Source organism: Triplophysa rosa, linkage group LG19, assembly GCF_024868665.1.
Source record: "Triplophysa rosa linkage group LG19, Trosa_1v2, whole genome shotgun sequence".
NCBI lineage: Eukaryota > Metazoa > Chordata > Actinopteri > Cypriniformes > Nemacheilidae > Triplophysa > Triplophysa rosa.
In genome coordinates, this window is record NC_079908.1 from 2,570,464 (window position 1) to 2,593,462 (window position 22,999).

The 22,999-nt window shown below is 39.5% G+C and overlaps 2 protein-coding genes across 3 annotated transcripts; both read left to right on the forward strand.

Annotated features, from left to right (window-relative positions):
• Positions 1-1,477: 1,477 nt before the first annotated feature.
• On the forward strand, positions 1,478-7,316 carry si:ch73-362m14.2 (NHS-like protein 2). 2 transcript variants are annotated; one of them, XM_057361261.1, is made up of 5 exons: positions 1,478-1,554; positions 1,682-1,839; positions 3,503-5,448; positions 5,564-5,702; positions 5,819-7,316. In XM_057361261.1, the coding sequence occupies exons 3-5, from the start codon at positions 3,579-3,581 to the stop codon at positions 6,084-6,086; spliced, it is 2,277 nt and encodes a 758-aa protein (XP_057217244.1). In that variant the 5' UTR covers positions 1,478-1,554; positions 1,682-1,839; positions 3,503-3,578; the 3' UTR covers positions 6,087-7,316. The 2 variants fall into 2 exon arrangements, with proteins under 2 accessions (XP_057217244.1, XP_057217245.1); XM_057361262.1 differs by lacking the exon at positions 1,478-1,554 and having other exon boundaries at positions 1,826-1,919.
• Positions 7,317-15,256: 7,940 nt separating this feature from the next.
• On the forward strand, positions 15,257-22,989 carry irs4a (insulin receptor substrate 4a). Its single transcript, XM_057360786.1, has 2 exons — positions 15,257-18,705; positions 20,855-22,989. Exons 1-2 carry the CDS (start codon positions 15,540-15,542, stop codon positions 20,857-20,859), a joined length of 3,171 nt encoding a protein of 1,056 aa, XP_057216769.1. The 5' UTR covers positions 15,257-15,539; the 3' UTR covers positions 20,860-22,989.
• The last annotated feature ends 10 nt before the right edge of the window (positions 22,990-22,999 follow it).

Genomic DNA, 22,999 nt, shown 5'->3' on the forward strand with positions numbered 1-22,999 from the left:
ACAGAGCAGACAAAATCTGATGTTTCATTAATGATCTCTAAAGAATTTGACATGATATTATGTACTGTAATAAAGTAATCCGTATTTTAATTGCTCTGTTTTTCAAATGCAACGTAATAAACATTGGCATGTTTCTCGTCCACTCTGTTTTTGCTATAGAAATGAAGGATTCCTGAAATCGGGCAGCTTGTAGAGGAGGTTTGTGTTATTACTCACACATACAATTTGAGCTCGATTATATAACAAGTGATAAAAAATAGAGACTTACATTCAAGGGGGATATCTAGGGACCAGAATATCATACAAATATGTGGGTGGGCTCTTTTGACCAGAAAGATAAGGCACCTCCACATTTTCCTCAGTACTGTAAAATCTGTATTTAATTCCACATGTTCAAACTCTTATTTTTGTCAATGTTTTCTTTTCAGGATTTTGAATTTTTTCAAAGCCAAGGTTGAACTAAAATTTGTTGAATTAAAAACTATTCATAGGCAAAGATGATCTGAGCCTTAGATTACCAATCTAAGATCAGATATTATTGGATGTCGTCTGCATTTCATGCTGTGTCGTCATTGATACCCCCTTGTACTTTCACTGACCTTTTGCAGGCATTATCTTAGTTCAATCTTTTAAAAAAGTCAGAGCATAATGGTTCCTGTCACTATCTGCTTGAGCAAATCCAGTTCCTCTATTTTAAGGGAGTGTCTTGTGTTTTACTTGTGGTTTTGGTGGCAGTTGGTTAAGAAATGACAAAGAATGTAGGGTTGTTCCCAGATAGACACATAAAACGCATGCACTTTAACATCTTATTGTGGATGAATCTTAGCTGAGATTGTTGGGAAATTCAGAGAAGCTGGATACAGTATATGCTACTGGCACGACTACTGACACCCACTCTTTTCTTGGCATTTTTGCACAGGATTGGGGAAATGTATGATTGTATGCCTATGTAATACCCTATTGATGCAAGGCATCTTAAAGGTGCGATAATACTGCTCCATAATGCACTGAATATTCACTTGAAGTTTCCAAGATTCACTATGAAATGTGCTTGGGTTATGCAACTGAATTGTGTAATACAGAATAATTATATATTTCACACCTCTTCAAACACCACCTCTGTTGTTAAAATGTGGAAACTGCAGAACAATGGTAAACGCCTGTTCCTGTGTTCTTGAAACTGGGTGGACCTACAGTATATTCCAGCAACATGCTTGGTGAGAACAACATCTGCAAGGATGGGCATGAGAGGTTTTATTTTGACATGCCTCTTTTTTAGTTAGGGAATTTGCATCGCTCTTTACATAATATTACATTTTGTTAAAGAACAGTCTCTTGATTATACACAAGTCAGATTATCGCAAAACAAATGCTAATCCATATAGATAGCTAACATCCAAACAAGCATACTACTGAATTCTTTTGAATTCATAATTTCATTGTGGTCATAATTTCGTTGTGGTTTCATTGTGTTCTGTGGGTCTCATTTTGTGTCACTTGTGTTGTTGTAGTTGATGAACCACGCTGGCATTGCAGATTCTGACTTCTGAGCTAGTATGTAGCTGTTTTTGACCTGCAGCACAGTGAATTTTCCTGTGTCTCTGAGGATTTGGTGTTTATGTAATTCTCTCTCTCTCTCTCTCTCTCTCTCTCTCTCTCTCTCTCTCTCTCTCTCTCTCAGCATCCAACGAACTTGAACTCAGAGAGGAAGCAAGCAGCCCACTTCCTATCGTCATGGTAACAGCATGTGAATGCATTGAGCTAGAGTGGTGAGCTAGAGAAAGAGAGAGAGAGAACATCATCAGATGACAAAGCTCAGTCTACACAGCCGAATGAAAGGTAAGACGAATGGAATGTTTTGAGGACGTTTGGATTTGATTATCCTCAGATCTTTGAGAAATATTTTGCCATATTGAAAGGTTTGTAGATTTCATGCATCATTGTGTTTATGACGTTTGTCCTCTGCAGCAATACTGTGTTTTGACAAAGTGACCTCTGACTTTGGCTGTGCAACTTGTCGCTTCTAATCTAATATTCTGCTTTGTTTACAATTTGATAATGGTTATCTGTTTCTGCTATAGCGAAGAAATTGCTCAATTTGTTGTTTTTGCATTAGCATCTTATTTTGCGTATTTATTACAACGTGGCAACTTGTAAAACGCACCTCTGCATGGTTACAAAACATCTATTTTCTGTCTAGAATGCTGCAACGGAACAGCGTCATAAATCTGTGAATGCACACGCAGGTGCACGTGATGGCAAGACGTGTCCTTTTTCAGTGTTTTGTTGATCTGAAAGATACCTATTGGCAAGTTTTCATGGTTTTCAACTTTCACACTGACCACGGTTCCGTGACACTGTCAATTATAAAGGTGGAGCGACAGGTTGCCTGGGTTTGAGATTTCAGCAAAAGCAGGTGGAAACATTTTCATATAGAATTTCTTTAGGCGAATGATGGCTGCCTCTATATGCTATTTTTTATGTAAAACCTTCATGAGCACTGGGTATGATATCGATGCGTTGTTATCAGATTTAATATCTCTGTATTCTTCAAACATTTGGGTCTCTCTTGAAATAGTAAAGGTATTCATACAGAAATCAGATGTCACCACAGTTTTGAAGATGTTCCGGCATAATATCTGGCATAATGTTAAAAAAATGATGAATACTGACTTGAATCTGTTTCAAATCAATTCAGCATATGGATTCATGTAGTTTAAAACATTCTATATGGGCTTATACAGTTCATAAAAACACAGGGAGAGTTTTGATAGATTTCATGTGATTCTAGTGGAAGGTCTGAGTGGAGTGCAGATATTTTGAGTGATCATTCTGCTTCTGTTATCTTCGCAGCAATGAGGTGTAACATGACATCATCACTTGTAAACATGTTCATTTCGCCAGAGGCGATTGGATAATACAACGGGAGGTTGGATTTAGGGGGAGAGATATTCAGAAGATAAATATCAAAGATGTCTTTGTATGAAACGTTGAGTGGCAAAATGTTTTCTAGCCAAGATTAACAAATGTACTGATTTACTTTTATTATTAACATACTGTAGATAAAAAGCCATTATTTTTCTGATCACATTAAATAAATGTAAGACGAAGGTCTCCGCTGGAGTTATACAGGCTTAACTTTCCTTGAGAAAAATATGTATTGTTTAGATGTTGGATTCAACAGATCATGTGGTGATTTCCTATGCATAACAAAAAATGCATGTGCAAATACAGTTTTCTCTAGCGTCTGCTTTCTGTCGCTGTATGGATGAACAGGTAACTGTTGCCATGGCAAACACCCACTCATGTGCCAAACAAAGACCAAGATGGGCTGACTTTCCCTTTCTCATGGTTTTAGACAACTTGATTTTACAGCATTTGGATGATGATACAACACCCGGTTGTATTTTAAGCATCAAACAGTCACTTGAGTGATATTAAATGTTTGGCTTTATTGTACAACATTGCAGTACTGAAAGGATTTTTGTTGTTGTTGTCTCAGGTGTATTTTCAAGAATACAGTTAAATATGGAATATCTTATTTATAAGGAAATGCCAAACTTGAAGTAAAATCAAAGATGGAACATACAGCCTTGGTTTGTTCTGACAAGGGCTGGTGTGGCCCTAACGTTTCAACGTTTTCACCTGAGTGGGATGACAGTATAAACTCCTTTCTGGCGGCACCCGATGTGATCAAACCCCCTCCACAGTTCCAGGATCCAGAAGAACCAAGCGAGGCATCACCCACCAACTCTGCTGTAGTGGTAAGACAAGATAAAGACAGTGTGAGCTCCTTGAAGAAAGAGCGTAGGAGTAGACCCACCAGTAACATAGAACTTCACAGACGTTCCTTGTCCCTTTCCATCAACGTTAATGCCAACCCAGGAGTGACCAGGAGACGATGTGAAAGCTATGCACTTTCATATCCTAGCAGCAGTTCAGAGGATAGTGGAAGTGACAGCACTTCTGTGAGGAGAGGAGATCGCCTTCCAGATGCAGTTCCACGGTCTAGGTCCCGGAGCATTATCCTCAAGAAGGCCAAAAGGAAACCAGTCCCACCTTTACGAACAGTGTCGTTGCAAAGGCTTAGAGCTGGGAAGCATTCTGAACATAATATACAGCCAGTCTTCAAAAAAGATGCCCAGAACATCATGCTACTGCCAGATCTTATTCCAACATCTAAGTCCGAAGTTAGTAAGTGCAAGCAATCAGCTCCTACAGCTGAAGCTCCTAATAAGGTAGCGCTGTCATGCCATAGAGCGCTAAATGAACTACGATCCAGCGAACCATGCAAGCCTGGCTTGGGTCACTCTGCGGCTACTCCAGCAAATGAAGGTAATGCTGAGGTACCTACTTCTCCATCCTCCTCTCACTCCTCTACCTCCCAGCCCTCTATTTCTTCTCCTTCTAAGCCCCTTGGGTCAAACTCTCCATCAAGTGGTTATGCAAGCCAATGTGAAACCCCCACTCAATCAGTCCTGACCTCAGCTCACATAGGATGTTCTCAACTGGGCTGCAGGATGCGCCCTCAGCCATCCACCGCTATTTCTGGCCAAAGGGCAAGGAACCGAAACGCAAGACTCTCTCTTCAGCTTCCTGAAATGCAACAGTGCGCCCCTGATTCCGAAACTTCCACGGTTCAACCTAAAGCAAATCGGCGCAACTCGGACAGCACAGAAGCCACCAGACCCAAGCAACGAATGAGCAACAGTCTGTTCGTAATGCCAATGGTGACTCAGGAGGACCTGAACAATATTCATTTGCGTTCAATCAGCAGTTCCGATCTAGAGAATGCACGAGAAACTACAGAGGTTATTGAGGAAGAGACTGAAAGAGCTGGAAACTCTATAAGTCCTACAAAAAGACCGAAGGCCAAACCACCAGTGGCTCCAAAGCCCCAGAGAAACAAATGGCTACCCAGTGTCATGGTGCAGCCACGCTTTGGAACAGCTTCTGATCCAGAACCCCAAACAGTCATAGCAGGTGAAAGACAGGATGACATTTATGCTATGATCAACAAACCAAAATCTACAGTGACTGTACCATCCCCAAATACAGCCTGCACTGAACAAGGACGTCCTTACAGGCACCAGCAAATTTTTGATGGACACGTTGTGCAGCCAGTGTGGGAGACCCGTCGGCCACAACTCCCATGCACTTCTGAGGCACAGAATTCAAACGTGCTTCCACTTAACAAAACGAACAAACATGCATTTAATAAGAAGAGAAGAGCCCCAACACCACCTCTGGCAAAGACTTCAAATGTGGATAGCTCACTTTATGATAATCCAGCTCAGACAATGCCAGGCTCAGACAAAGTTCAGTCTCCATCTAAGCTTTGCAAGTCTCCAAAATCTCCAACATCTGCAAATCAGTATCATGTCACACTATATGGTGTAATTCCATCTTATCCTATGGTCATCGAACAACAACACTCAAGTGGTCAAGGTTAGCATTAATCTTCGTTTTTATCTTTTTTTTTTCCTTTGATGTGATTAAGTCTACATATTCAAATCATTATCAATTGTCTGCATGCCATAATATCTGATTCATCTTTCAACAGCGCATCCCACATATAATGTAGAGGAAAGTGACCAAATGCCAGATCTTGGACCTCTACAATTAGTGGGAGAGGAGGACGATGTATTTCTTTACAAATCCAAATCTCACACAACAGAGGACCTGTTCAGCATCATCCACAGGTTGGTTGATTCTAAAACAAAATGCTGATGAAATTTTCTTTTTGGCTACTAGTGCCATGATTTTTATCACTATTTTGAAGTTGGCTTCCCCTTTTCTCTTCCATATCTTTTTTCAGATCTAAAAGAAAGCTTCTGGGTCGTAAAGACTCATTTGAAAATAAGCAAGGTGACCCTGGCACTCAGACACTTGGTGGGGGAGCTTCCAAAAAGAGTTCTCAAAATGACAACTTCATAGCTTTTCTGAGGAGGACAAGAAGTGCCAAGGCTGGGTGCGGTGGACGAGTTTCTGCCACAGAGCTCCTCAGAAGCTCTAGACCCACAGCTACGGTTGCAGCAAATGTGACCCATTGCAAAAATAACTATGTACAGTCACATGGTCCTTAACTTTTTTTGATGAACTCTTCCAATCATGTTTTCTATCTAAAAGTTATTACAAAATACTATGTATTTCACCCCAAAATAATAATTCTGTCATCATTTAATCACCCTCTTGTCATTTCAAATCGGTATGACTAGTGTTCTTCCACAGAACACAGAAGAAGATATTTTGAAGAATGTTGTTCACTGGCCCCCATTCACTTGTATTGGTTTTGTGTCCATTCAATAGAAGTGAATGGGGCCCAGTGCTGTTCGGTTACCAACTTTCTTCAAAATATCTTCTTTTGTGTTCTGCGGAAGGAAGGAAGTCATACAGGTTTGAAATGACAAGAGGGTGAGAAAATGTAGAATTTTCATTTTTTGGTGAACTATCACTTTAAAGAAGCTTGTGAAAACAAATAAAAATTGGCTTGTAGAATTGCTTATGTTTTGAAAAGGATCATTTAAAGTAGAACATTTAAAAGTGGTTCAAATTTTACTGTTTTATTGTAGTGACTGAGAACAAAATAAGTTGAAATGACTCCTGTTGTAAATTCAGATACAACTTTATATGTAAACATAAATGTTTTAAAAGTTATTTCCTTGCCAAAATATTACTGAATGTTAAAAATATACACTATTTGTGTTGGGCTGTATCTTCCTGTTTTCCAAAAGAAGTTTAACATTTCATCCAGCAGCCTGTTGCTGTTGTGTATCAATGACTGTTTTAACAATGTACTGTTGTAGATTTGCACATGTTCAGTATATTAAATTTCTTTATAAAAGTAACTTGTTTATTTGGTGTGGGGTTTTTTGTGTGTGTGTTTAAGAGTTATTATGTACAGGACATTTTCTCAATTGCCAATGTTTAATGATGGCATTTTTAATAATTTTAGTAATCTATACATGTCTAAGCCATGTTTTTCTCAGTGTTCATATGTAATGCATTAATGCATTATTTTGTCAGGTCAGGTGACAGAAGCAGTCCTGTCATGTTGTGGTGAGGCAGGGTCACAGGTGAGGTCAATAGTGATGATAATAACGACATAGTAGGATGTTAATTGTGAAATTCAGTACTGTGACAAATGTTAGGCTGACAATCTACAGTATAGTTTCTAAGTGTGTGTTTAAAATGAGAGCTTTGAATTGTTCAGAATGCCATGCACCACCAGTTTTGTCATTTTATCAGGTGGCAGAAGCATCCTTGCCAATGTGAAGAGGCAGAGGTATGGTCACAGGTGATTAGGCTTAAAAACATGATTTTAAAAGTATGTTATTTACCCTGCCCGAATTTTCATTGGCATCACAAAAAGTAAAAAACAAATAAAATAAAATGCACCTGTTGTATATTTGTTGTTTTTGACTTGTGTAACATTAATAAGGTTAAATATTTAAAAAAAGCTTTAAAATATTATATTGTTTAAATAAGTCAAGTAAACTGCACTAAACTTTTGTGATAATGCAGCTCTGCAGACCAATTTTATTTATGTCCCCACCAATGTTAAAATGTCAAAAATTGTGTTTTTGTTCTAAATGAAATACCACAAAACAATGGAGTTTTGATGCATTAGTTAGAGAGAACGTAACGCTTTTACCACAATGTTTTCAGTCATACAATGGTAAGTGTTGATATAGATAACATACAGTACAGCATGCATGTCACATGTTACATCAAAAAGTGTTTTCTCAAACAACGTGTAAAAACAACTCTTGAGAAAAAAAAGCAATGCAAATGATGTGCCGCCCTTTATTTTACTGACATTAAATGCTGGGATCTGAGAGTAACTGCCCTCAGAAATGTATAATTAATAATATTTGTATTAATTATGTGTAATTTTTTTAAACACACATTAAGCACCTTAATTTTCCACATGGGCAATGTCATGTTAATGTTTGATCTGGCCATATAAGTGTCAATTTAAATAATTTAACACATGTAGGCTTCTGTAATTCAGAGATTTAATCACTGATGGAATTTGAAAATGAAGATGATTCACCCCTGTCCAGATTGAATTGTATTCACCAGCATGGGAAATTAGTATTAAGTTCAAAAATATCCAGTTGAGGAAATCCACTTCTTTCTGTTCCACATGACAACTGGAAATCAGAGAAAGACTCACAAGGTAGTGCATAAGCGAACATTAATGGACATTTGAAATCCTAAAGCAGCAATATCGTGGCTGACACTTGTATGCTAACCTTGGTGGGGAAAAACAAAGTTGCAGCTTTGTTGCAGTGGAGATGGTCAACAGAGGCTCACTGTCTCACTGGGACATGTTTTATACTATATTTTGTGTGATATAAATATGCAATAAATATGTGCTTTTATCAGCCTAATGAAACCATATAGATTATGATTTTCTTATTATAATGCTTGTCCAAACAGATTGTTTCACTGGTTTGTGCATTTTAATTCAAAATGTTTCACTTTTCTTGCATTGAAAACGTGTTGATATTCTGAATGTCTGGACTCTGGTTTAATATTTAATGAATACATTCTCTGAGAATTTCTTGTAACTTTTGACTGCAAATGTCACATCAGTAATGCTGGAATTGCCCATGACCTAATTTTTATTTTTGAGTGTTCTTCCTTTAAATATACACCATTAAATAGTTCACACAAAGATTTTTCACTCAAGGTGTTCCAAACTGTATTTTGTTATATTTTAAGTACATTTTTAAAGAATCCCTTTGCCGCTCTTGCCCTACAACAACAGTCGATAGTGACCATGACTTTCAAGCTACAAAAGAAAAAAGTATATGGCATATGGTATTGATATGGATATGGTATTTTGTTTGGGACATTTCTGGAGATTGACAGGTATGTTTATTTTAATGTGTTCAAAAAGCTGCATAAAGATTTTTCCAAAATATTGTTTTAGTGTTTCACAGAAAAAAATTACTGAGAGTAAAAAAGACAGATTTATTTTTATTTTAATATAAAAGTCTGTCATCATTTATTCATCCTCATGCTGTTCAATAGAAGATGTTTTGATAAATGTCTCAGTGGTTTTGTGTTCATATAATGGAAGTCAATCGGGTCTCACAGTAACATTCTTCAAAATATCCTCTTTTGTGTTCTGCAGAAGACAATCGTGTAACTGAAAAATAAAAAGGATGTGAAATAACATTACTTATAATGAAACACGTTTTTTTCATGTTATTTTACACCCAACGTGTAAATTTGCAATCTGTTTCTGTAGTTTGACATTTTTTACCACATTTCAAAAATATGCGAAAATGCTGTAAAATTACACTTATTTAACGGTGTAGGTTTGGAATGTAATGTGACATGTGAGACATTTTAATCCATCATCATATACTGGATATCATTTTACTGTCACCTACAGAAATTACCCAGATCCAGAACGATCTTGAAACCTCTTCTGTTGCATAGATAACTCTAGACCATGCGCCCATCCAGCAGGTTAAATAGTGCTTGAATGAGCAGACAGATACACAACCTAACTTTAATGAAATCTTTGAACAGGTTGACGCTCACTTCATCCTCAGTCATGTGGTTGGTGGTAGTTTATGCTTTTGAGTTAAAGGACCGTTGTGTAATTTTTAGCGGCATCTAGCGGCTGCAGTTGCGAATTGCAACCAACCGCTCACTCCACCCCTCCCTTGAGAGAGGATTAAAATGTAAAGCAGTTTATCTTTGGCTTTCCTGTGGCTCAGTGGTTAGAGCATGGCGCTAGCAACGCCAAGGTCATGGGTTCGGATGGATTGGATTGCACATACTCATTGACAAATGTATAGCAAAATGCAATGTAAGTCGCTTTGGATAAAAGTGTCTGCCAAATGCGTAAATGTAAGTGTGTCTTTTAAGGGAGAGTGTAGAAACAGCATGGCGACATGGCAACAACATTCCATGCAAGGGGACCCGTGCAGATAGAAATAGTAAGGTCTTTATAATATAAATAGTTGTGTATATTATATTGCATTTCTTTCAATAGATCTTCCAAAAAATTACACAGGCATTTCAATGATTGTCTCCTTTTTTAAAATAACAGTGGAACAAATATTCAAAAATAAACCTTAAAACCAAATTTCTAAATCTAAATTCTAGTATCTCATCTAATCTTCTAATCAGTTCTAGTCTAAATTTAGAGCTAAATATTTTGCCAACATGCACATTTTGAGGCCCCTTGGTGGTGACGACAAATGGAGCATAAAGGTAAAAACCAGTGAGCTGAACCATAAAATATTTTTTTGTAAATAAATTTGTAAGGTTAACACATTGTTAATCATTTCTGTTTAAAGGTCCTTGGTTATTGTTTTATTATGTTCATTAGTAACATCTTAGTCTTGTAAACATTTGTCCCAAGTCCATTCATATTTGACATACCCACAGGCAAAACCACGTATAAATTTACAGTAAACATTATAGAACCTCTCCCCTGCACATTGAAAAAGGGTGTGTGCTGATACACGCATGAGCGAAATTCTAATGCAATAAACCAGCTGTAGACTATCTTTAGGAAACAACCGTTTTCAACAGGGAATTGACACTGTAAAAAACCCAACTCAAAAAACGTTCAAACAACTCATTTTGTTGTGTTGGTTGAGCAAAAGTCCATGAAAAAGTTCACAGAACTTCTTTTAATAAGTTCATTCATTGTAACCAAACATTTTCTTCATTAACTTAAAAATATGAGTTGTGTGAAAAATTCTTTGCAAGTTCACTCAAAAAGACCTCTATAAATGTAAAAAATGGAGTTACGTCAATGTACAATGAACAAACAAGAGTTTGAAAGTTCCCAAGATGCACTGCAGCATGTTCAATTCTGTGTTTCTTATTTGTTTTTCTTTTAAAGATTAGTGTTTTAGTTCTTGCTGGAATAATTTATGCTTTAATCTTGTTGTTACTGTTTGTTATCTGTTGTGTTTAGAGTTTTTTTAATGAATGATGGCTTTTGATTGTTACCATGGTTGAGGTTTGTGTGTTCAATGTTGAGGTGCAAGTGCAGACCCAACGTAATTCAAACTGTTCAAGCAGTTGTTTGATAAAAGTTTACTCAAATTGTAGTAAAAGACAGAAATATTTGTTTATTTTGAAATAACCAATTTATATTCTTTATTTATGTTCAGCCAACAAAAATAATTTGTTATGTTGTTCATTATAAACTTGACTATGTTGTGACAACTAATGACTTAAGCATAATTTTTTTGTACCTCTCAAGAAAACTAATAATCCTAAATTACCTCAATTTATTATTTTTTGTATCTCCAATTACAGTACTTGTTTTAAGTCAGTACAACTCATAATCCTGAGTTATCCCAATGAATTATTTTTTGTAATTCATTATTTTAAATCAGTGCAACTTCTATTTCAAAAAGTTGAGTGAACAAGAAAAAGCGAGGGGAAATTAGTACTAAGATTTTTTTTGTTGTGAAGGCTTCATTTTTTTTAGATTGTAAAAAATACCTGGTTCCTGGAATACACGGAAAAGTTTGACAGCGTGACATTGTACTTGAGCCTATCGACATCTTTTTAATGATACCCTGTTTGATAATCATGAAGGTACCTCTAAGACTGCAGGAGTGAGATACAGTGAAGCCTTGAGGAAATACATGAGATTCTCACTTTTTATGCCATTGTAAATAGAAACCGATGCATAATTTAATCTTTGCTTTGTGTACGTACAGTAACTGTACATTTATATGCTCATTTTTATCAATATTCATCATTGCTTATTACACCTTGTTAAGGTGATTACTACAAAGCAGCTGTGTGTTAATTCTCGCTGGCATATTAGTCCTACAGAACATACAAACAGTTGTTCATAGCACAGCAAGATAATAATTGTCCTATTAGCAATTCCACCAACGCACTTTTGGCTTTTGTTCAGGAGGAGAAGATAGAGCACGCATACATGGTTAACTCTGGTCTGCCTGTTCCTAATGGCATCCATCATTCTGCAGAAACAGCCAACATGGCACTCGATATCCTCAGTGTACTTTCAAGATTATACACATGCCTGTTGTACCAGTCTGTATTCACATAGGCCTGCACATGGGTGAGTGTTTGCTGATGTTACAAGGCCCAGATCTGCAGACATGCAGCTGGGATTGCTTCAATCTTTGGGTAGCTGAAAGCACAAGCCAAATTGCCCAAATATTTAAGAAAAGAATGCACGAAAAGTCAGATAATTTGCAGAATTTGATGAATAGCATAGAGATACTACATACAGCACAGTTGAGCCACTTGTACAGCTCTCTGGCACATAGTATTTTCACCACAGAAATGCTTTTATTTAATGCAATTTAATCATGAAACTTATATGGAGTAAATGCATACGAACAGCAGTGGCCAAACTTGATATAAGGGCACATTTGCACAATATTTGCTTTAATGCCCCCTCAAGTTTTAATAAACAAAGCACTAACCTCATACAGTATTTAATGTACAAAATTATTTTGCAAAAATGCAACCTACAGCATATCAGGGAATGCGGTTACATTGACTAAAATCCTTCAGTTGTTCATATTTTGTCAATCCTACCTTGTTTATAACTCCAGCAGTCATTGACTCAATCAACTTTATGCATGTGTTGTGTGTCATTAAATTCTTCACAAAGATGTGCTTCAGTTTACACTCCAAGCACAACTACACAACATTAAAAAATGAGCATAAAGTATGAGCATATTAGCCCGCTTCTGTCAACCTTGCACTGGTTACCTATAAAGCATCGCATTAACTTTAAAACTTGCTTATTACCTATAAAGCCCACATGGTTTAGCTCCTCAGTACTTGAGTGAACTTCTCTTGTATTACAGTCCTTCACGTGCATTACGCTCTCAGGCGTCCTGTCAGTTTATAATACCTAGAATGTCAAAATAAAGTGCAGGTGGTAGATCCTTTCCCTATCTAGCGCCTAAACTTTGGGACAGTCTTCCCTGCACTGTCTGGGAGGCAGACACACTCTGTCAGTTTAAATCTAGACTAAAGACGCATCTTTTTAATCTTGCATACACTACACTTCCATAATATAAATCCTTTGAGGGTTTAGGCTGCATTAGTTACATCAACCGGAACCAGGAACACTTCCAACAACAACTGATATACTTGTTGCATCAAAGAGTGCAGAACAGTACTCTATTCTCAGCCAGTCTTGTCTCATCGTTCCAAGGTTACCACAGAGGGGAGGATGCAGTTCATGCCCAGACCTGATGGTAGAGCGGAGAATGGGAAGCGGCGACTTGACAAGAGCTGAGATGGTAGAGCTGGATAAAGAAGGACGCGGCGACTTGACACGTCTTCACTACAAAATTTCAAATGCTATTAGATTATTAATGATAATCTTAAATCTATAATTTACCTTATTACTAAGTTTATTTATTTTTATTTAGCCTTGTTGTGCAAGCACTGTCGAGCTTGTGCAGAGGCAGCAGCTTTTGCAGAGGGGAACAGGAATCCCCTGGTTGGGCCTGGGTTCTCCTGAGGTTTGTTTTCTCCATTGGAGTTTTGGGTTCCTCGCCACCATTTACATACTGTTTTTTGCACTACTGTATTTGCCTGGCCGGGGGGGCTGCTTTAGAATTAGAATTTTAAAGTTTTACTTATTTATTTTATTTTACTAATTTATAGTCTGTTTAATATTTGACTTGTGTTTCTTCTCTCTTTCCTTTATCTTAAATGTGTACTTTTCATTGTGCGTGCGTGTCTGTGTGTGTGTGTGTGTGTGTGTGTGTGTGTGCGTGCGTGTGTGTGTTTGTGTGTCTATGTCTATGTGTGTTAGTATGTGTGCATATTGTGTGTGTGGAGTGTTTTGTATGTGAGTATGTCTGTCTTCTGTGTTTTCACCTTTTTCTTGTTTTTACAGGTATAACCTTAAATGTTTTGCTTATAGTCAATATGTCTCATGTACAGCTGCTTTGTAACAATGAAAATTGTAAAAAGCGCTATATAAATAAAGTTGACTTAACTTTAAAAAAAACTAATATTTACATATTTATTAATATATTTGATTAAAGAGCAGACATCAATTTTTACAAATTTGGACTGTCAGTCCAAAGTATGGAAAAGGGGGTTTGCTATATTAAATTCTGATGTCTGATATGGCAGTGTCAGAAAATGATGACAGAACTTTGGTCTTCAAATTAATTCATCTTTTTCTTTTCTTCCCATGACAGGGCAAGGGGATGGGAGAAACATTTTGGCTAGTTGGCATAGAGGGCTTCACCAAACCCCTGCTCATCTCACCAGAGCTCAAGTCAGGGTAAAGACTAAAGTCTTACACAGGGGTGGCCAACCTTGCAGCTGAAGGTTGGAAGGATAGTTTCCCACCCAAATGCAGTCTTAAAAATAATGTGATGGCACCGGTTTGATACTCAGCTCGGTATACTTGCAGTTTAATAGACTAACAACTTCGGAGAAGCTTTTCTGTGATCATGTAGGCCTAAAAGATGTTACTGTGTTTTAGAAAGGCCAAATTATTTGCCTGCATTAAACAAAGAAAACAACTAAAGAGATATCTTAATGGAAATAAATGTTGTGACATTTCATTTTTCTCACTTTAATGTGTCTGGATATTTTATTTTATATTATTTGTTTTGTTTTCTCTCAGTTGTAATTAGCATTAATTAGATTTTCACTGTAATACAGTGAGTGTAATTTCACATCTCTCCGTGTTGTCCGTGCTTCAGTGTGTGAGACTAATGTATGTCTTTATGAATTTCTTTAAAGCCATAATTTCCAAACTTACAATTGTTTAATTTATTTATTCTCTCCTTATACATATAAAAATAGAACATTTTAACAGTAAAGACTGATTACAGGCTTGTCCAAAAATTTACAAGTAGTATAGACAGAAATAAATAAATAAATGTCTGTCTGCGCGCTCAAACAGATGCGCCTACCAGTGATTAAAATGCATTCTGTAGCCATTGCAGTACTATTTCTTCATCTAGCGCTGTTTTATTACATAAAATAAACCATGACGATTACGTGCTCATTTCATTCTCCGCTGCATTTTCTCTCCTTTGAGCTTCATCCTTATTCTCGTTGCAAATATATTTATTTTAGCAACACAGTCTGCAAACATAGGCAGACGACAAGTCCTTCCCTCCAATCAGCAGTCCGAGGCTGCTGTATCGACGGCTCGCATTGGTTTAGAATCCCATCAATCGCGGCATTTTCTGCGTTTGGACAAATCAGAAGGGCAGACTCTCCCCGTTCACCCCGCGCCGTGCGCTGACGCACGTATCACGTGATGTTTTCGCTGGGCTGTAGTGATGTGTAGCCACCATGAGTGAAGCGGGGAAATAAAGATTTATAATGGCAGCGAGTGACGATGGAGGCTTTGCGAAGACGCAGCGTTTCGTCGTGCTGAATAATCACCGGGACGATACATCGGAAGGCGGAGCGGATTACTCGAACCAGCGATTCTATCGGAGCCACAGACCCGCAGCCAGAAAAATGGGCCGCGCGTCGGTGTAAAGCGGAGGTAAAGTGACCTTTCATCGCATTGTCCCATGGAAGAACGGCCACGTTTATCGAATCACGGCGTTATGTTGACGCTGGAGGCGCAACCGCGTCGCACTGTCACCAAAACGGCCGCGACCAACGGCGACGTCTCTTGTGCTGCCGGGGAGCCTCCGTCCTCCACCTCCTCCTCCTCAATCAATAACAGCGGCTCCCGTTTGCACTCAACGGCCTCCTCTCATTCTCAGACACAGAGAAGGTACCATCCGCCTTACCATTTTAAAGTGCATCACCTGTTTCCGGATGAGAGCATCCCACAGGATGCTGTTTTGAGGAAGAATTTACCTCCCCTCCAGTATAAAGTGCATGACTCTGCCTTCTGCCGTGTACTCAGTGCTGGTACCACAGCTGCTGCCCTGGCCGCTGCCGCCGTCTGCTCCGGTGGCATAGACAGGGACATATGGAAGTGTGGATATCTCCGAAAACAAAAGCACGGCCACAAGAGGTTTTTCGTCCTGAGGGGCCCAAGCAACCTGGGGCCCAGTCGGTTGGAGTACTATGACAGCGAGAAGAAATTCCGAAATGCCCTTAAAGCCGCTGCGTCCGGCGTGACATGCTCTGCGAAGAGGGTCATTTATCTTTCCCAGTGTTTTACTGTCAATAAGAGGGCAGATGCTAAGAACAAATACCTCATTGCCCTTTATACTAAAGACGAGTACTTCGCAGTGGTGGCGGAAAATGAGCAGGAGCAGGAAGACTGGTATTTGGCCCTCACTGAACTTATGACCGAGGGCAAAAAGCGGCAGCTGGACACTGACGAACTCGATGATGGTTACGGGACGATTTCGCCAGGTACTATTTTTAAGGAGGTGTGGCAGGTCAACGTTAAACCCAAAGGGTTGGGTCAGACCAAGAATCTAATGGGGGTGTACCGTCTGTGCCTTTCCGCCAAGACTATTCACCTGGTGAAGCTGAATTCGGAGACGCCTGCTGTGAACCTGCCATTAATGAACATTCGCCGCTGCGGCCACTCGGAGAGCTTCTTCTTCATCGAAGTCGGCCGCTCCTCTTCCATTGGCCCCGGCGAAATCTGGGTGCAAGTCGAGGACTCCGTGGTGGCGCAGAACATGCACGAGACAATTCTGGACACCATGAAGGCTCTGAAGGCCTTTCCTGACTTCAGGCCGCGGAGCAAAAGCCAGTCCTCGGGGTCGAACCCCATACCATTCATCACCACTCGGCGGCATCACGGCAACCTTCCTCCCAGCCAGACTGGGCTCCAGCAACACTCCAGGACGGAATCGATGATGGGCACACCACCTACAGGGAAAACTAAAGGAGGGAGGGGCCAACGTTATCGGACCTCCAGTGAGGGCGAAGGCACCCAGGACCGGCCACTCAGCTCTGGTACGGGCAGTCTGGTGCACCTAAACACCCCCGTTCTCAGTGTGGGGCGTGAGGAAAGTGGTAGCTGCTGTGCCCACGCCTCACCCGGTTCAACCCATCACACTCGCTCTGCTTCACTTCCTGTGTCTCACTTCCTATCTGCGACCAGCCCCATCAGTGTGTCCAGCAGCAGCGGGCACGGCTCTGCCTCTGAGACGCACACCCGCCCCTCAAGCTCCTCTATATGTGGCTCCCCTAGTGACGGAGGCTTTAACTCCTCAGATGAATTCTGCCCGAGCCCATGTGACTTCAGGTACTTTCATGCAAACTGCACCACCCCCGAATCCCAAGGCAACACGCCGCCAATTAGGGAAGATTACCGGCTGACGGAATACATGGCTATGGATTGGCATAAAGATGGAGCCAGGACCTTCGAGGAGGAGAGCAGTTACATGGAACAGACTTTTCTCAAGCTAGCACATTCCTCCAAGCCAAAGCTGGGCAGCGGTTTAGGCGTCACGCAGCAAAAAGCGACGCAAACCTCATCTTCTTTAGATGAATCAAGCCCTGTGGAGTCAAAACGACACCAGGTTTGCTCGTGCCTGCTGAAGTCAGCCTATAAGTCTTACTCTGAATTACATCACCCAAACAAGCTTCCCTTGCTCAGCTCTGAGTGTCAGAAGAAACTGCCTAAAGACGACGGCTACATGCCCATGATGTACACCACAACTCCCTCTCTTCACACAGATTACATCCCTATGCAACCCAGAGCAAACCACCCTGCCACCCTGGACATTCATGCTTGTTCCTCACAGCAGGCGGACAGATATGGCTACATGATGATGCTCCCCGGTGACAATCCCTCCAACAGAGAACAGGCAGAGTATGATGACTACATGGACATGTCGCAAATTACAGTGGCGGAAGGCTTTTCCCAGTCCTCACCTGAAGGTCAGAAATCCCAGGGTTCCTACTTCTCTCTGCCACGTTCCTACAAAGCTCCTTCCCGAGAGAAACGCGAAAAGAGCGGATACGTTCCCATGTCCCCCGCTGAGCCCACAAGCCCACCTAGTCCTGGAGAGTACATCCACATGAATTTTGGTGCCTCCCACACTGCTGTGTCCTCATCCTCTATGAACTTCCCCTCCACCCCGCCGCCCTCTCAGCCCTGCTACCAGATGTGCTGCTCCTCACCAGACCATGACTACTTAGGCCTGAACATAGACAGTCTCTTAAAGGACCGCCCCCCACGTCACTCGCTCGTTGCTCCATGGAACCCCCCCAACTACGCCCGGCCTTCGGTATGCTCTTACGGCCAGGCGTTGGCTAATTTTGTTCCCGAGAAAATTCACAGTGGCTGTGGAGATGCTGACAGTCCCTCGAGAATGATGCAGCACCTCTGTATCTCCGAACGGCTTCCTCACGGTCCATCCGAGCCCAAGATCATCAGGGCCGACCCGCAGGGCAGGAGACGACACAGTTCTGAGACTTTCATCCCCTCACCTGGTTCCTCTGCTAGCGCTTGCAGTATCAGGCTCTCGGCCAATCAGAATCTCCCCGAAGCTAACAGATGGCAAAACTCCACCTCCTTCGATAGCATGTGGTCGCACTCGGAGGCCTCTCCTGACTTTGCAAACTCTGCTGCCGGAGGAACACGCCAGAACACCTCATCCAGCTACCTCAACTACATCGCTCTGGACCTGAGACAAGTGCCCAGGGTGACACACGACACGCCCCCTTCGCACCCAACTCATAGTAACCTCCAAGAGAGCGAAGCCTATGCTGGTATAGACTTCTCCATGTCAGGAGGACATGCCACTGCCTCAAAAGGTTGGTTGTATTTATGTCTCCCATTATGCTACAAGATAAATGGCAGCAACTAACCACCTAACACACCGTCTGCATGATCCATTAACATTCCTGTGTCTGACTTGAAAAGAAAACCAGACTGGAGACAACTGTATAGTGCAGAGAGACTGAACAGTGCAATATGTCACATGTAAAGTGGACAGCTTTATTGTATTTACATTATGATCTTGGCAAATCTATCTTGCACTTTGTGTCATTGTTTCACTGTTGTTTTAATGAAATGAGCCTTTTTTACAGAGACTTCTGCTGAGGACTGTCTATTGAACATGACGCAGTTATAGTTGTGATAAAAAATATGAAAGTACAGATTTGTTTTGCCTTTAAGAGACATTTAATATATTTTCTCATAGATTTATCTGAATTGAACTTATTGAATATGATTTAAAATTTGTTTTGCACTTTGAAAATCACTGGGAAAAGGAGCACAGAGCGACTGTGTAGACACTGAGTTGTGATGTGCAAGTATGGTATTAAAGAAACCCACATGCATGCTGCAAAAATACTCTTGTCTTCATACCAGATTGCCTTTATGAGGCAACGTTTACATTGTTTTATCAGGTTTGCAAATCTATACCTGCAAATTGTAGCACTTCTTTTGAATAATGTGTTTTGAGTTTCTAGTGTGTCAAATTATTCCTTCTGTTCTGCACGTTTTCTCTTCTGCACATTTAGCAACAGTCATATGTCTACTTTTTGTCAGCTCATCTGCGTTTTACGTTGATGGGGGAAGGCAGATACTGAAAATGTAGTTCCTAAAGGGATAGTTCACCCTAAAATGAAAATTCTGTCATTATTTACTCACCCTCAAGTTGTTCCAAACCTGTATACATTTCTTTGTTCTGCTGAATACAAAGGAAGATACTTGGAAAAATGTCAGTAACCAAACAGATCTCATCCCCCAATTACTGCCATGACATTGGTTTGGTTACTGATATTCTTCCAAATATCTTTCTTTGTGTTTAGCAGAACAAAGAAGTTTGAACAGGTTTGGAACAATCTGAGGGTGAGTAAATGATGACAGAACTCTCTTTGAGTGCTTAAAGGGGTACTTTTATGTTTGACCACTCACATACAGTAGTAATCTGACAAGTAACCTAAACGGTTTTAAAATTTTGAATGCATAGTTATTATAACTACTGTGGTGATGTTAGCACTATAATTTTTTCTGTTGTTAATAAACAGAAAGGACAAAAGAATAGGTAATACTTAACAACAAGGTTGTATTTGTCAATGCACTAACCAACATGAACTAACAATCAAAAACACTTTTACAGCATTTATTTGTCTTAGTTCGTAAAATAAAAAAAGGTTGTAAATGTTAATATAAGTTAATTCACAATCAACTAACATGAACATACAGTTTTTCATGTTGGTATTTGTATTAACATCAACTAAGAACAATAAATGCTGATTGTGTATTGTGTGTGATGGATTAAATAAAACATTCTCTCTAAACTCGATATAATATAATTTTTACTGGATGAGTATTTCTCGGTAGATATACATAAGAATTCAACTTCTCAGAATTTGGGATTATGAAAATAAAGTTGAAACAAATCGTATCAAGAAAGAAATGCAGCCGTTTCCCCCAAGACTGTTTCAAACTAGAACTAGAACCATTCTCAAAATGTGGAAATATAAAATTTCTTGATTTTCAAATGACAGACCTACACATTTATATTTTTTCTTTAAACAATACTGGATATGATGAGATTCAGTAGCATCTAGTACAATAACTATAATGGACAGAAGTAGATCTGAATGTAGGGTCTAATGACATAAGGTAGAATTTGTTCTGTCATATCTGTTTTGAGGCCCCTTGGCCCTGGTCCTAAACAAGCTCCGCCCATCATCATTTTGATTGGTCAGTTGTAGCCTAGTACTATCAATCAAAACAGTTTGTTGGATTGCAGTATGCCCGGAGGTGACTTTTAATTGCTTCTTAATTGTATATGGTATGGATGCATTAAATGAATTTTAGCTGATGGTGACAATTGAAAAGTTTGGAAATTGTTGCAGTAAATGTGTGTTAAATGAAGTGTTAAAAACTACTGTATATATGAACACTGAAGCATTTCATAATATGTGATCTATCTTCTTACCCTTGCAGATTGACTGAGTCACATGCTGATGCCCGAGGGGAATCGAAACATTGAGAGTCCAGTGAACTCTGGAATGCCGAAGAAGAAGCCGTCTCTTCTTCCTCAGACCTCCAACAACAAAGACTGAGAAACTGCACAACCTCTTACGTTCTGGATTTCCCGCATAACTGCCTCAACAACCGGTTCATTTGTCTGTTTCTGAAGGAACGTTAATGTTTTTGGTCTTGTTTTCTACAGTGGGTTTACAGAACTGTGAGCTCCAGACGTCTAGCACTTATTTGTGTGTGTGTTTGTACCTTATTTAAAGTGCATCATAGCTCTTATGTTACAGGTTTACGTTTCTCCACCCAAAATCGGATAGATCTGTGTAAATAGGAGGAGCTTGTATATTGAATAACATTTTGTATAATGAGCCAGGTACTAAGCAGTGCCGTCCCATAACCCCCCACTCCTCAAGACACTCGCCACACATCGCACTCAGTTATATTGTTTTTTTATTTATATAAAGTAAATTAATATTTTTCAGGGAGCATTGAGTTGCAGTGCACATACTGGAAAAGGGTTTTATTTTGTTGCACGGACCACTTCTATGAAGACCACTTTATTTTTTTTTACTTTTCGGTTGGCTTTTTAGTGTATGAAAACATCTCCTTACGATACCGTTTTTCAAATCTGAATTGGATGAATTCAAAAGTCCAAGCATTTTGACCAATGCAAAGCTTAAAAACAAGTATTTTCTATGAGCACTTTTTACATGACACGGTGTTTTCTGGATGCTACCTCCTGTTCATGGCATAGAAAAAATACTAAAAAAATCCTTTTAGCCTTGCCTGTATTAGTGCGATATCAAGTATTGACGACTTTGAGGTCAATTGAGATGCAAAGTACTATTATTTCCATGACCACAGACTTATGGCTTTCAGTCTACATTTAAATGAAATGCAGCATTGTTTACATAGATTTGGAGGACTTTTAGGCCTTGATGTAGCCACTGGATACACATAAAAAGAATTGTTTACTATTTCTTGAAGTTAACTTATTTGCATTTCACTACTAGTCTTAAAACTGCCACATTACAGCAGGAAGCTGGAACTGTACAAACTTCATGCTACTTTGCATTACTCACAAGGTACATCCTGTTGTTTTGTTTAATTTATTTATTTATTACATTTTACGCAGTGACGTTCACTGTTTGCGGGACAGTTTGTATAGTGCATCGCTGGTCGTATGAATATAGTACTTACTGAGAGGGGGAATTCAGTGTATATATAACTTCAAACCAACTCTTGGGCTTTTTTACCAAGAATTATTTGTTTCTTTTTGCTTGTACCTGAAAGCTTTATATGAAGACACGTTGGGTTGAGGTTGTGGTTGAAAGCTGTGTAGTAAGATGTGTACGCTTTACAGTAGTAGTCCAGATGATGTTGGGACACGTCAGTGAATTTTTCCATTCGTTTCGGTAGCGGCCACATTCTTTCTTTTGAATAGCTTTTGTGTCATGCTATTGTGTCATGATATTGCGTTGCTTTAATGTAAGTAAAATGTGAAATGGAGAAAAAACAGTAGTATACCGTTTCTTGGGCGTTTTTCTACACAATAACTACAGTGACAGCCTGGAAAAATAATCAAGCTTGTGTTTTTTGTACTAGGGGCTCTACTGAGGTTATAGTTTGGGGATACTGATATTGTGCCGAGTTGTTTGCCTTCTTTCGATGATTAAAAAGGAAGCGTTGGGAAAAAGTAATGTGCAGAGTCTGTGTTGACGATTTGCATTTCATTTGGTCAGTCCACACTTTTGCTGAAAGTTTGTGATTGGGCTGAAACATGTTGATGATAACGACTGAAGCGAACCATTATCAGCGCCGTCTTCCTTTGTAAATATTGTAATTTTTGATATCCCTTCTCTTGTCAACATGCTACACGGTACCTCCTTCGGTTATTTTCAGAATGAGGCTGTTTTGAGATTTTCTTTGGTCAGTTTCACATTTTTATATTTTATTTTTGGTGTATATTTATCAGATTAAGTTTTTGCTTGTAATAGAGCTATTGCAATAAAAAAGTGCCAAGGTATCCCTGACTGAGTTGTGTGCTCGTGATTTATCATTTCCAGTATGATGCAACATTGCTGTGGGCATGTTAAGACTTCTACATAC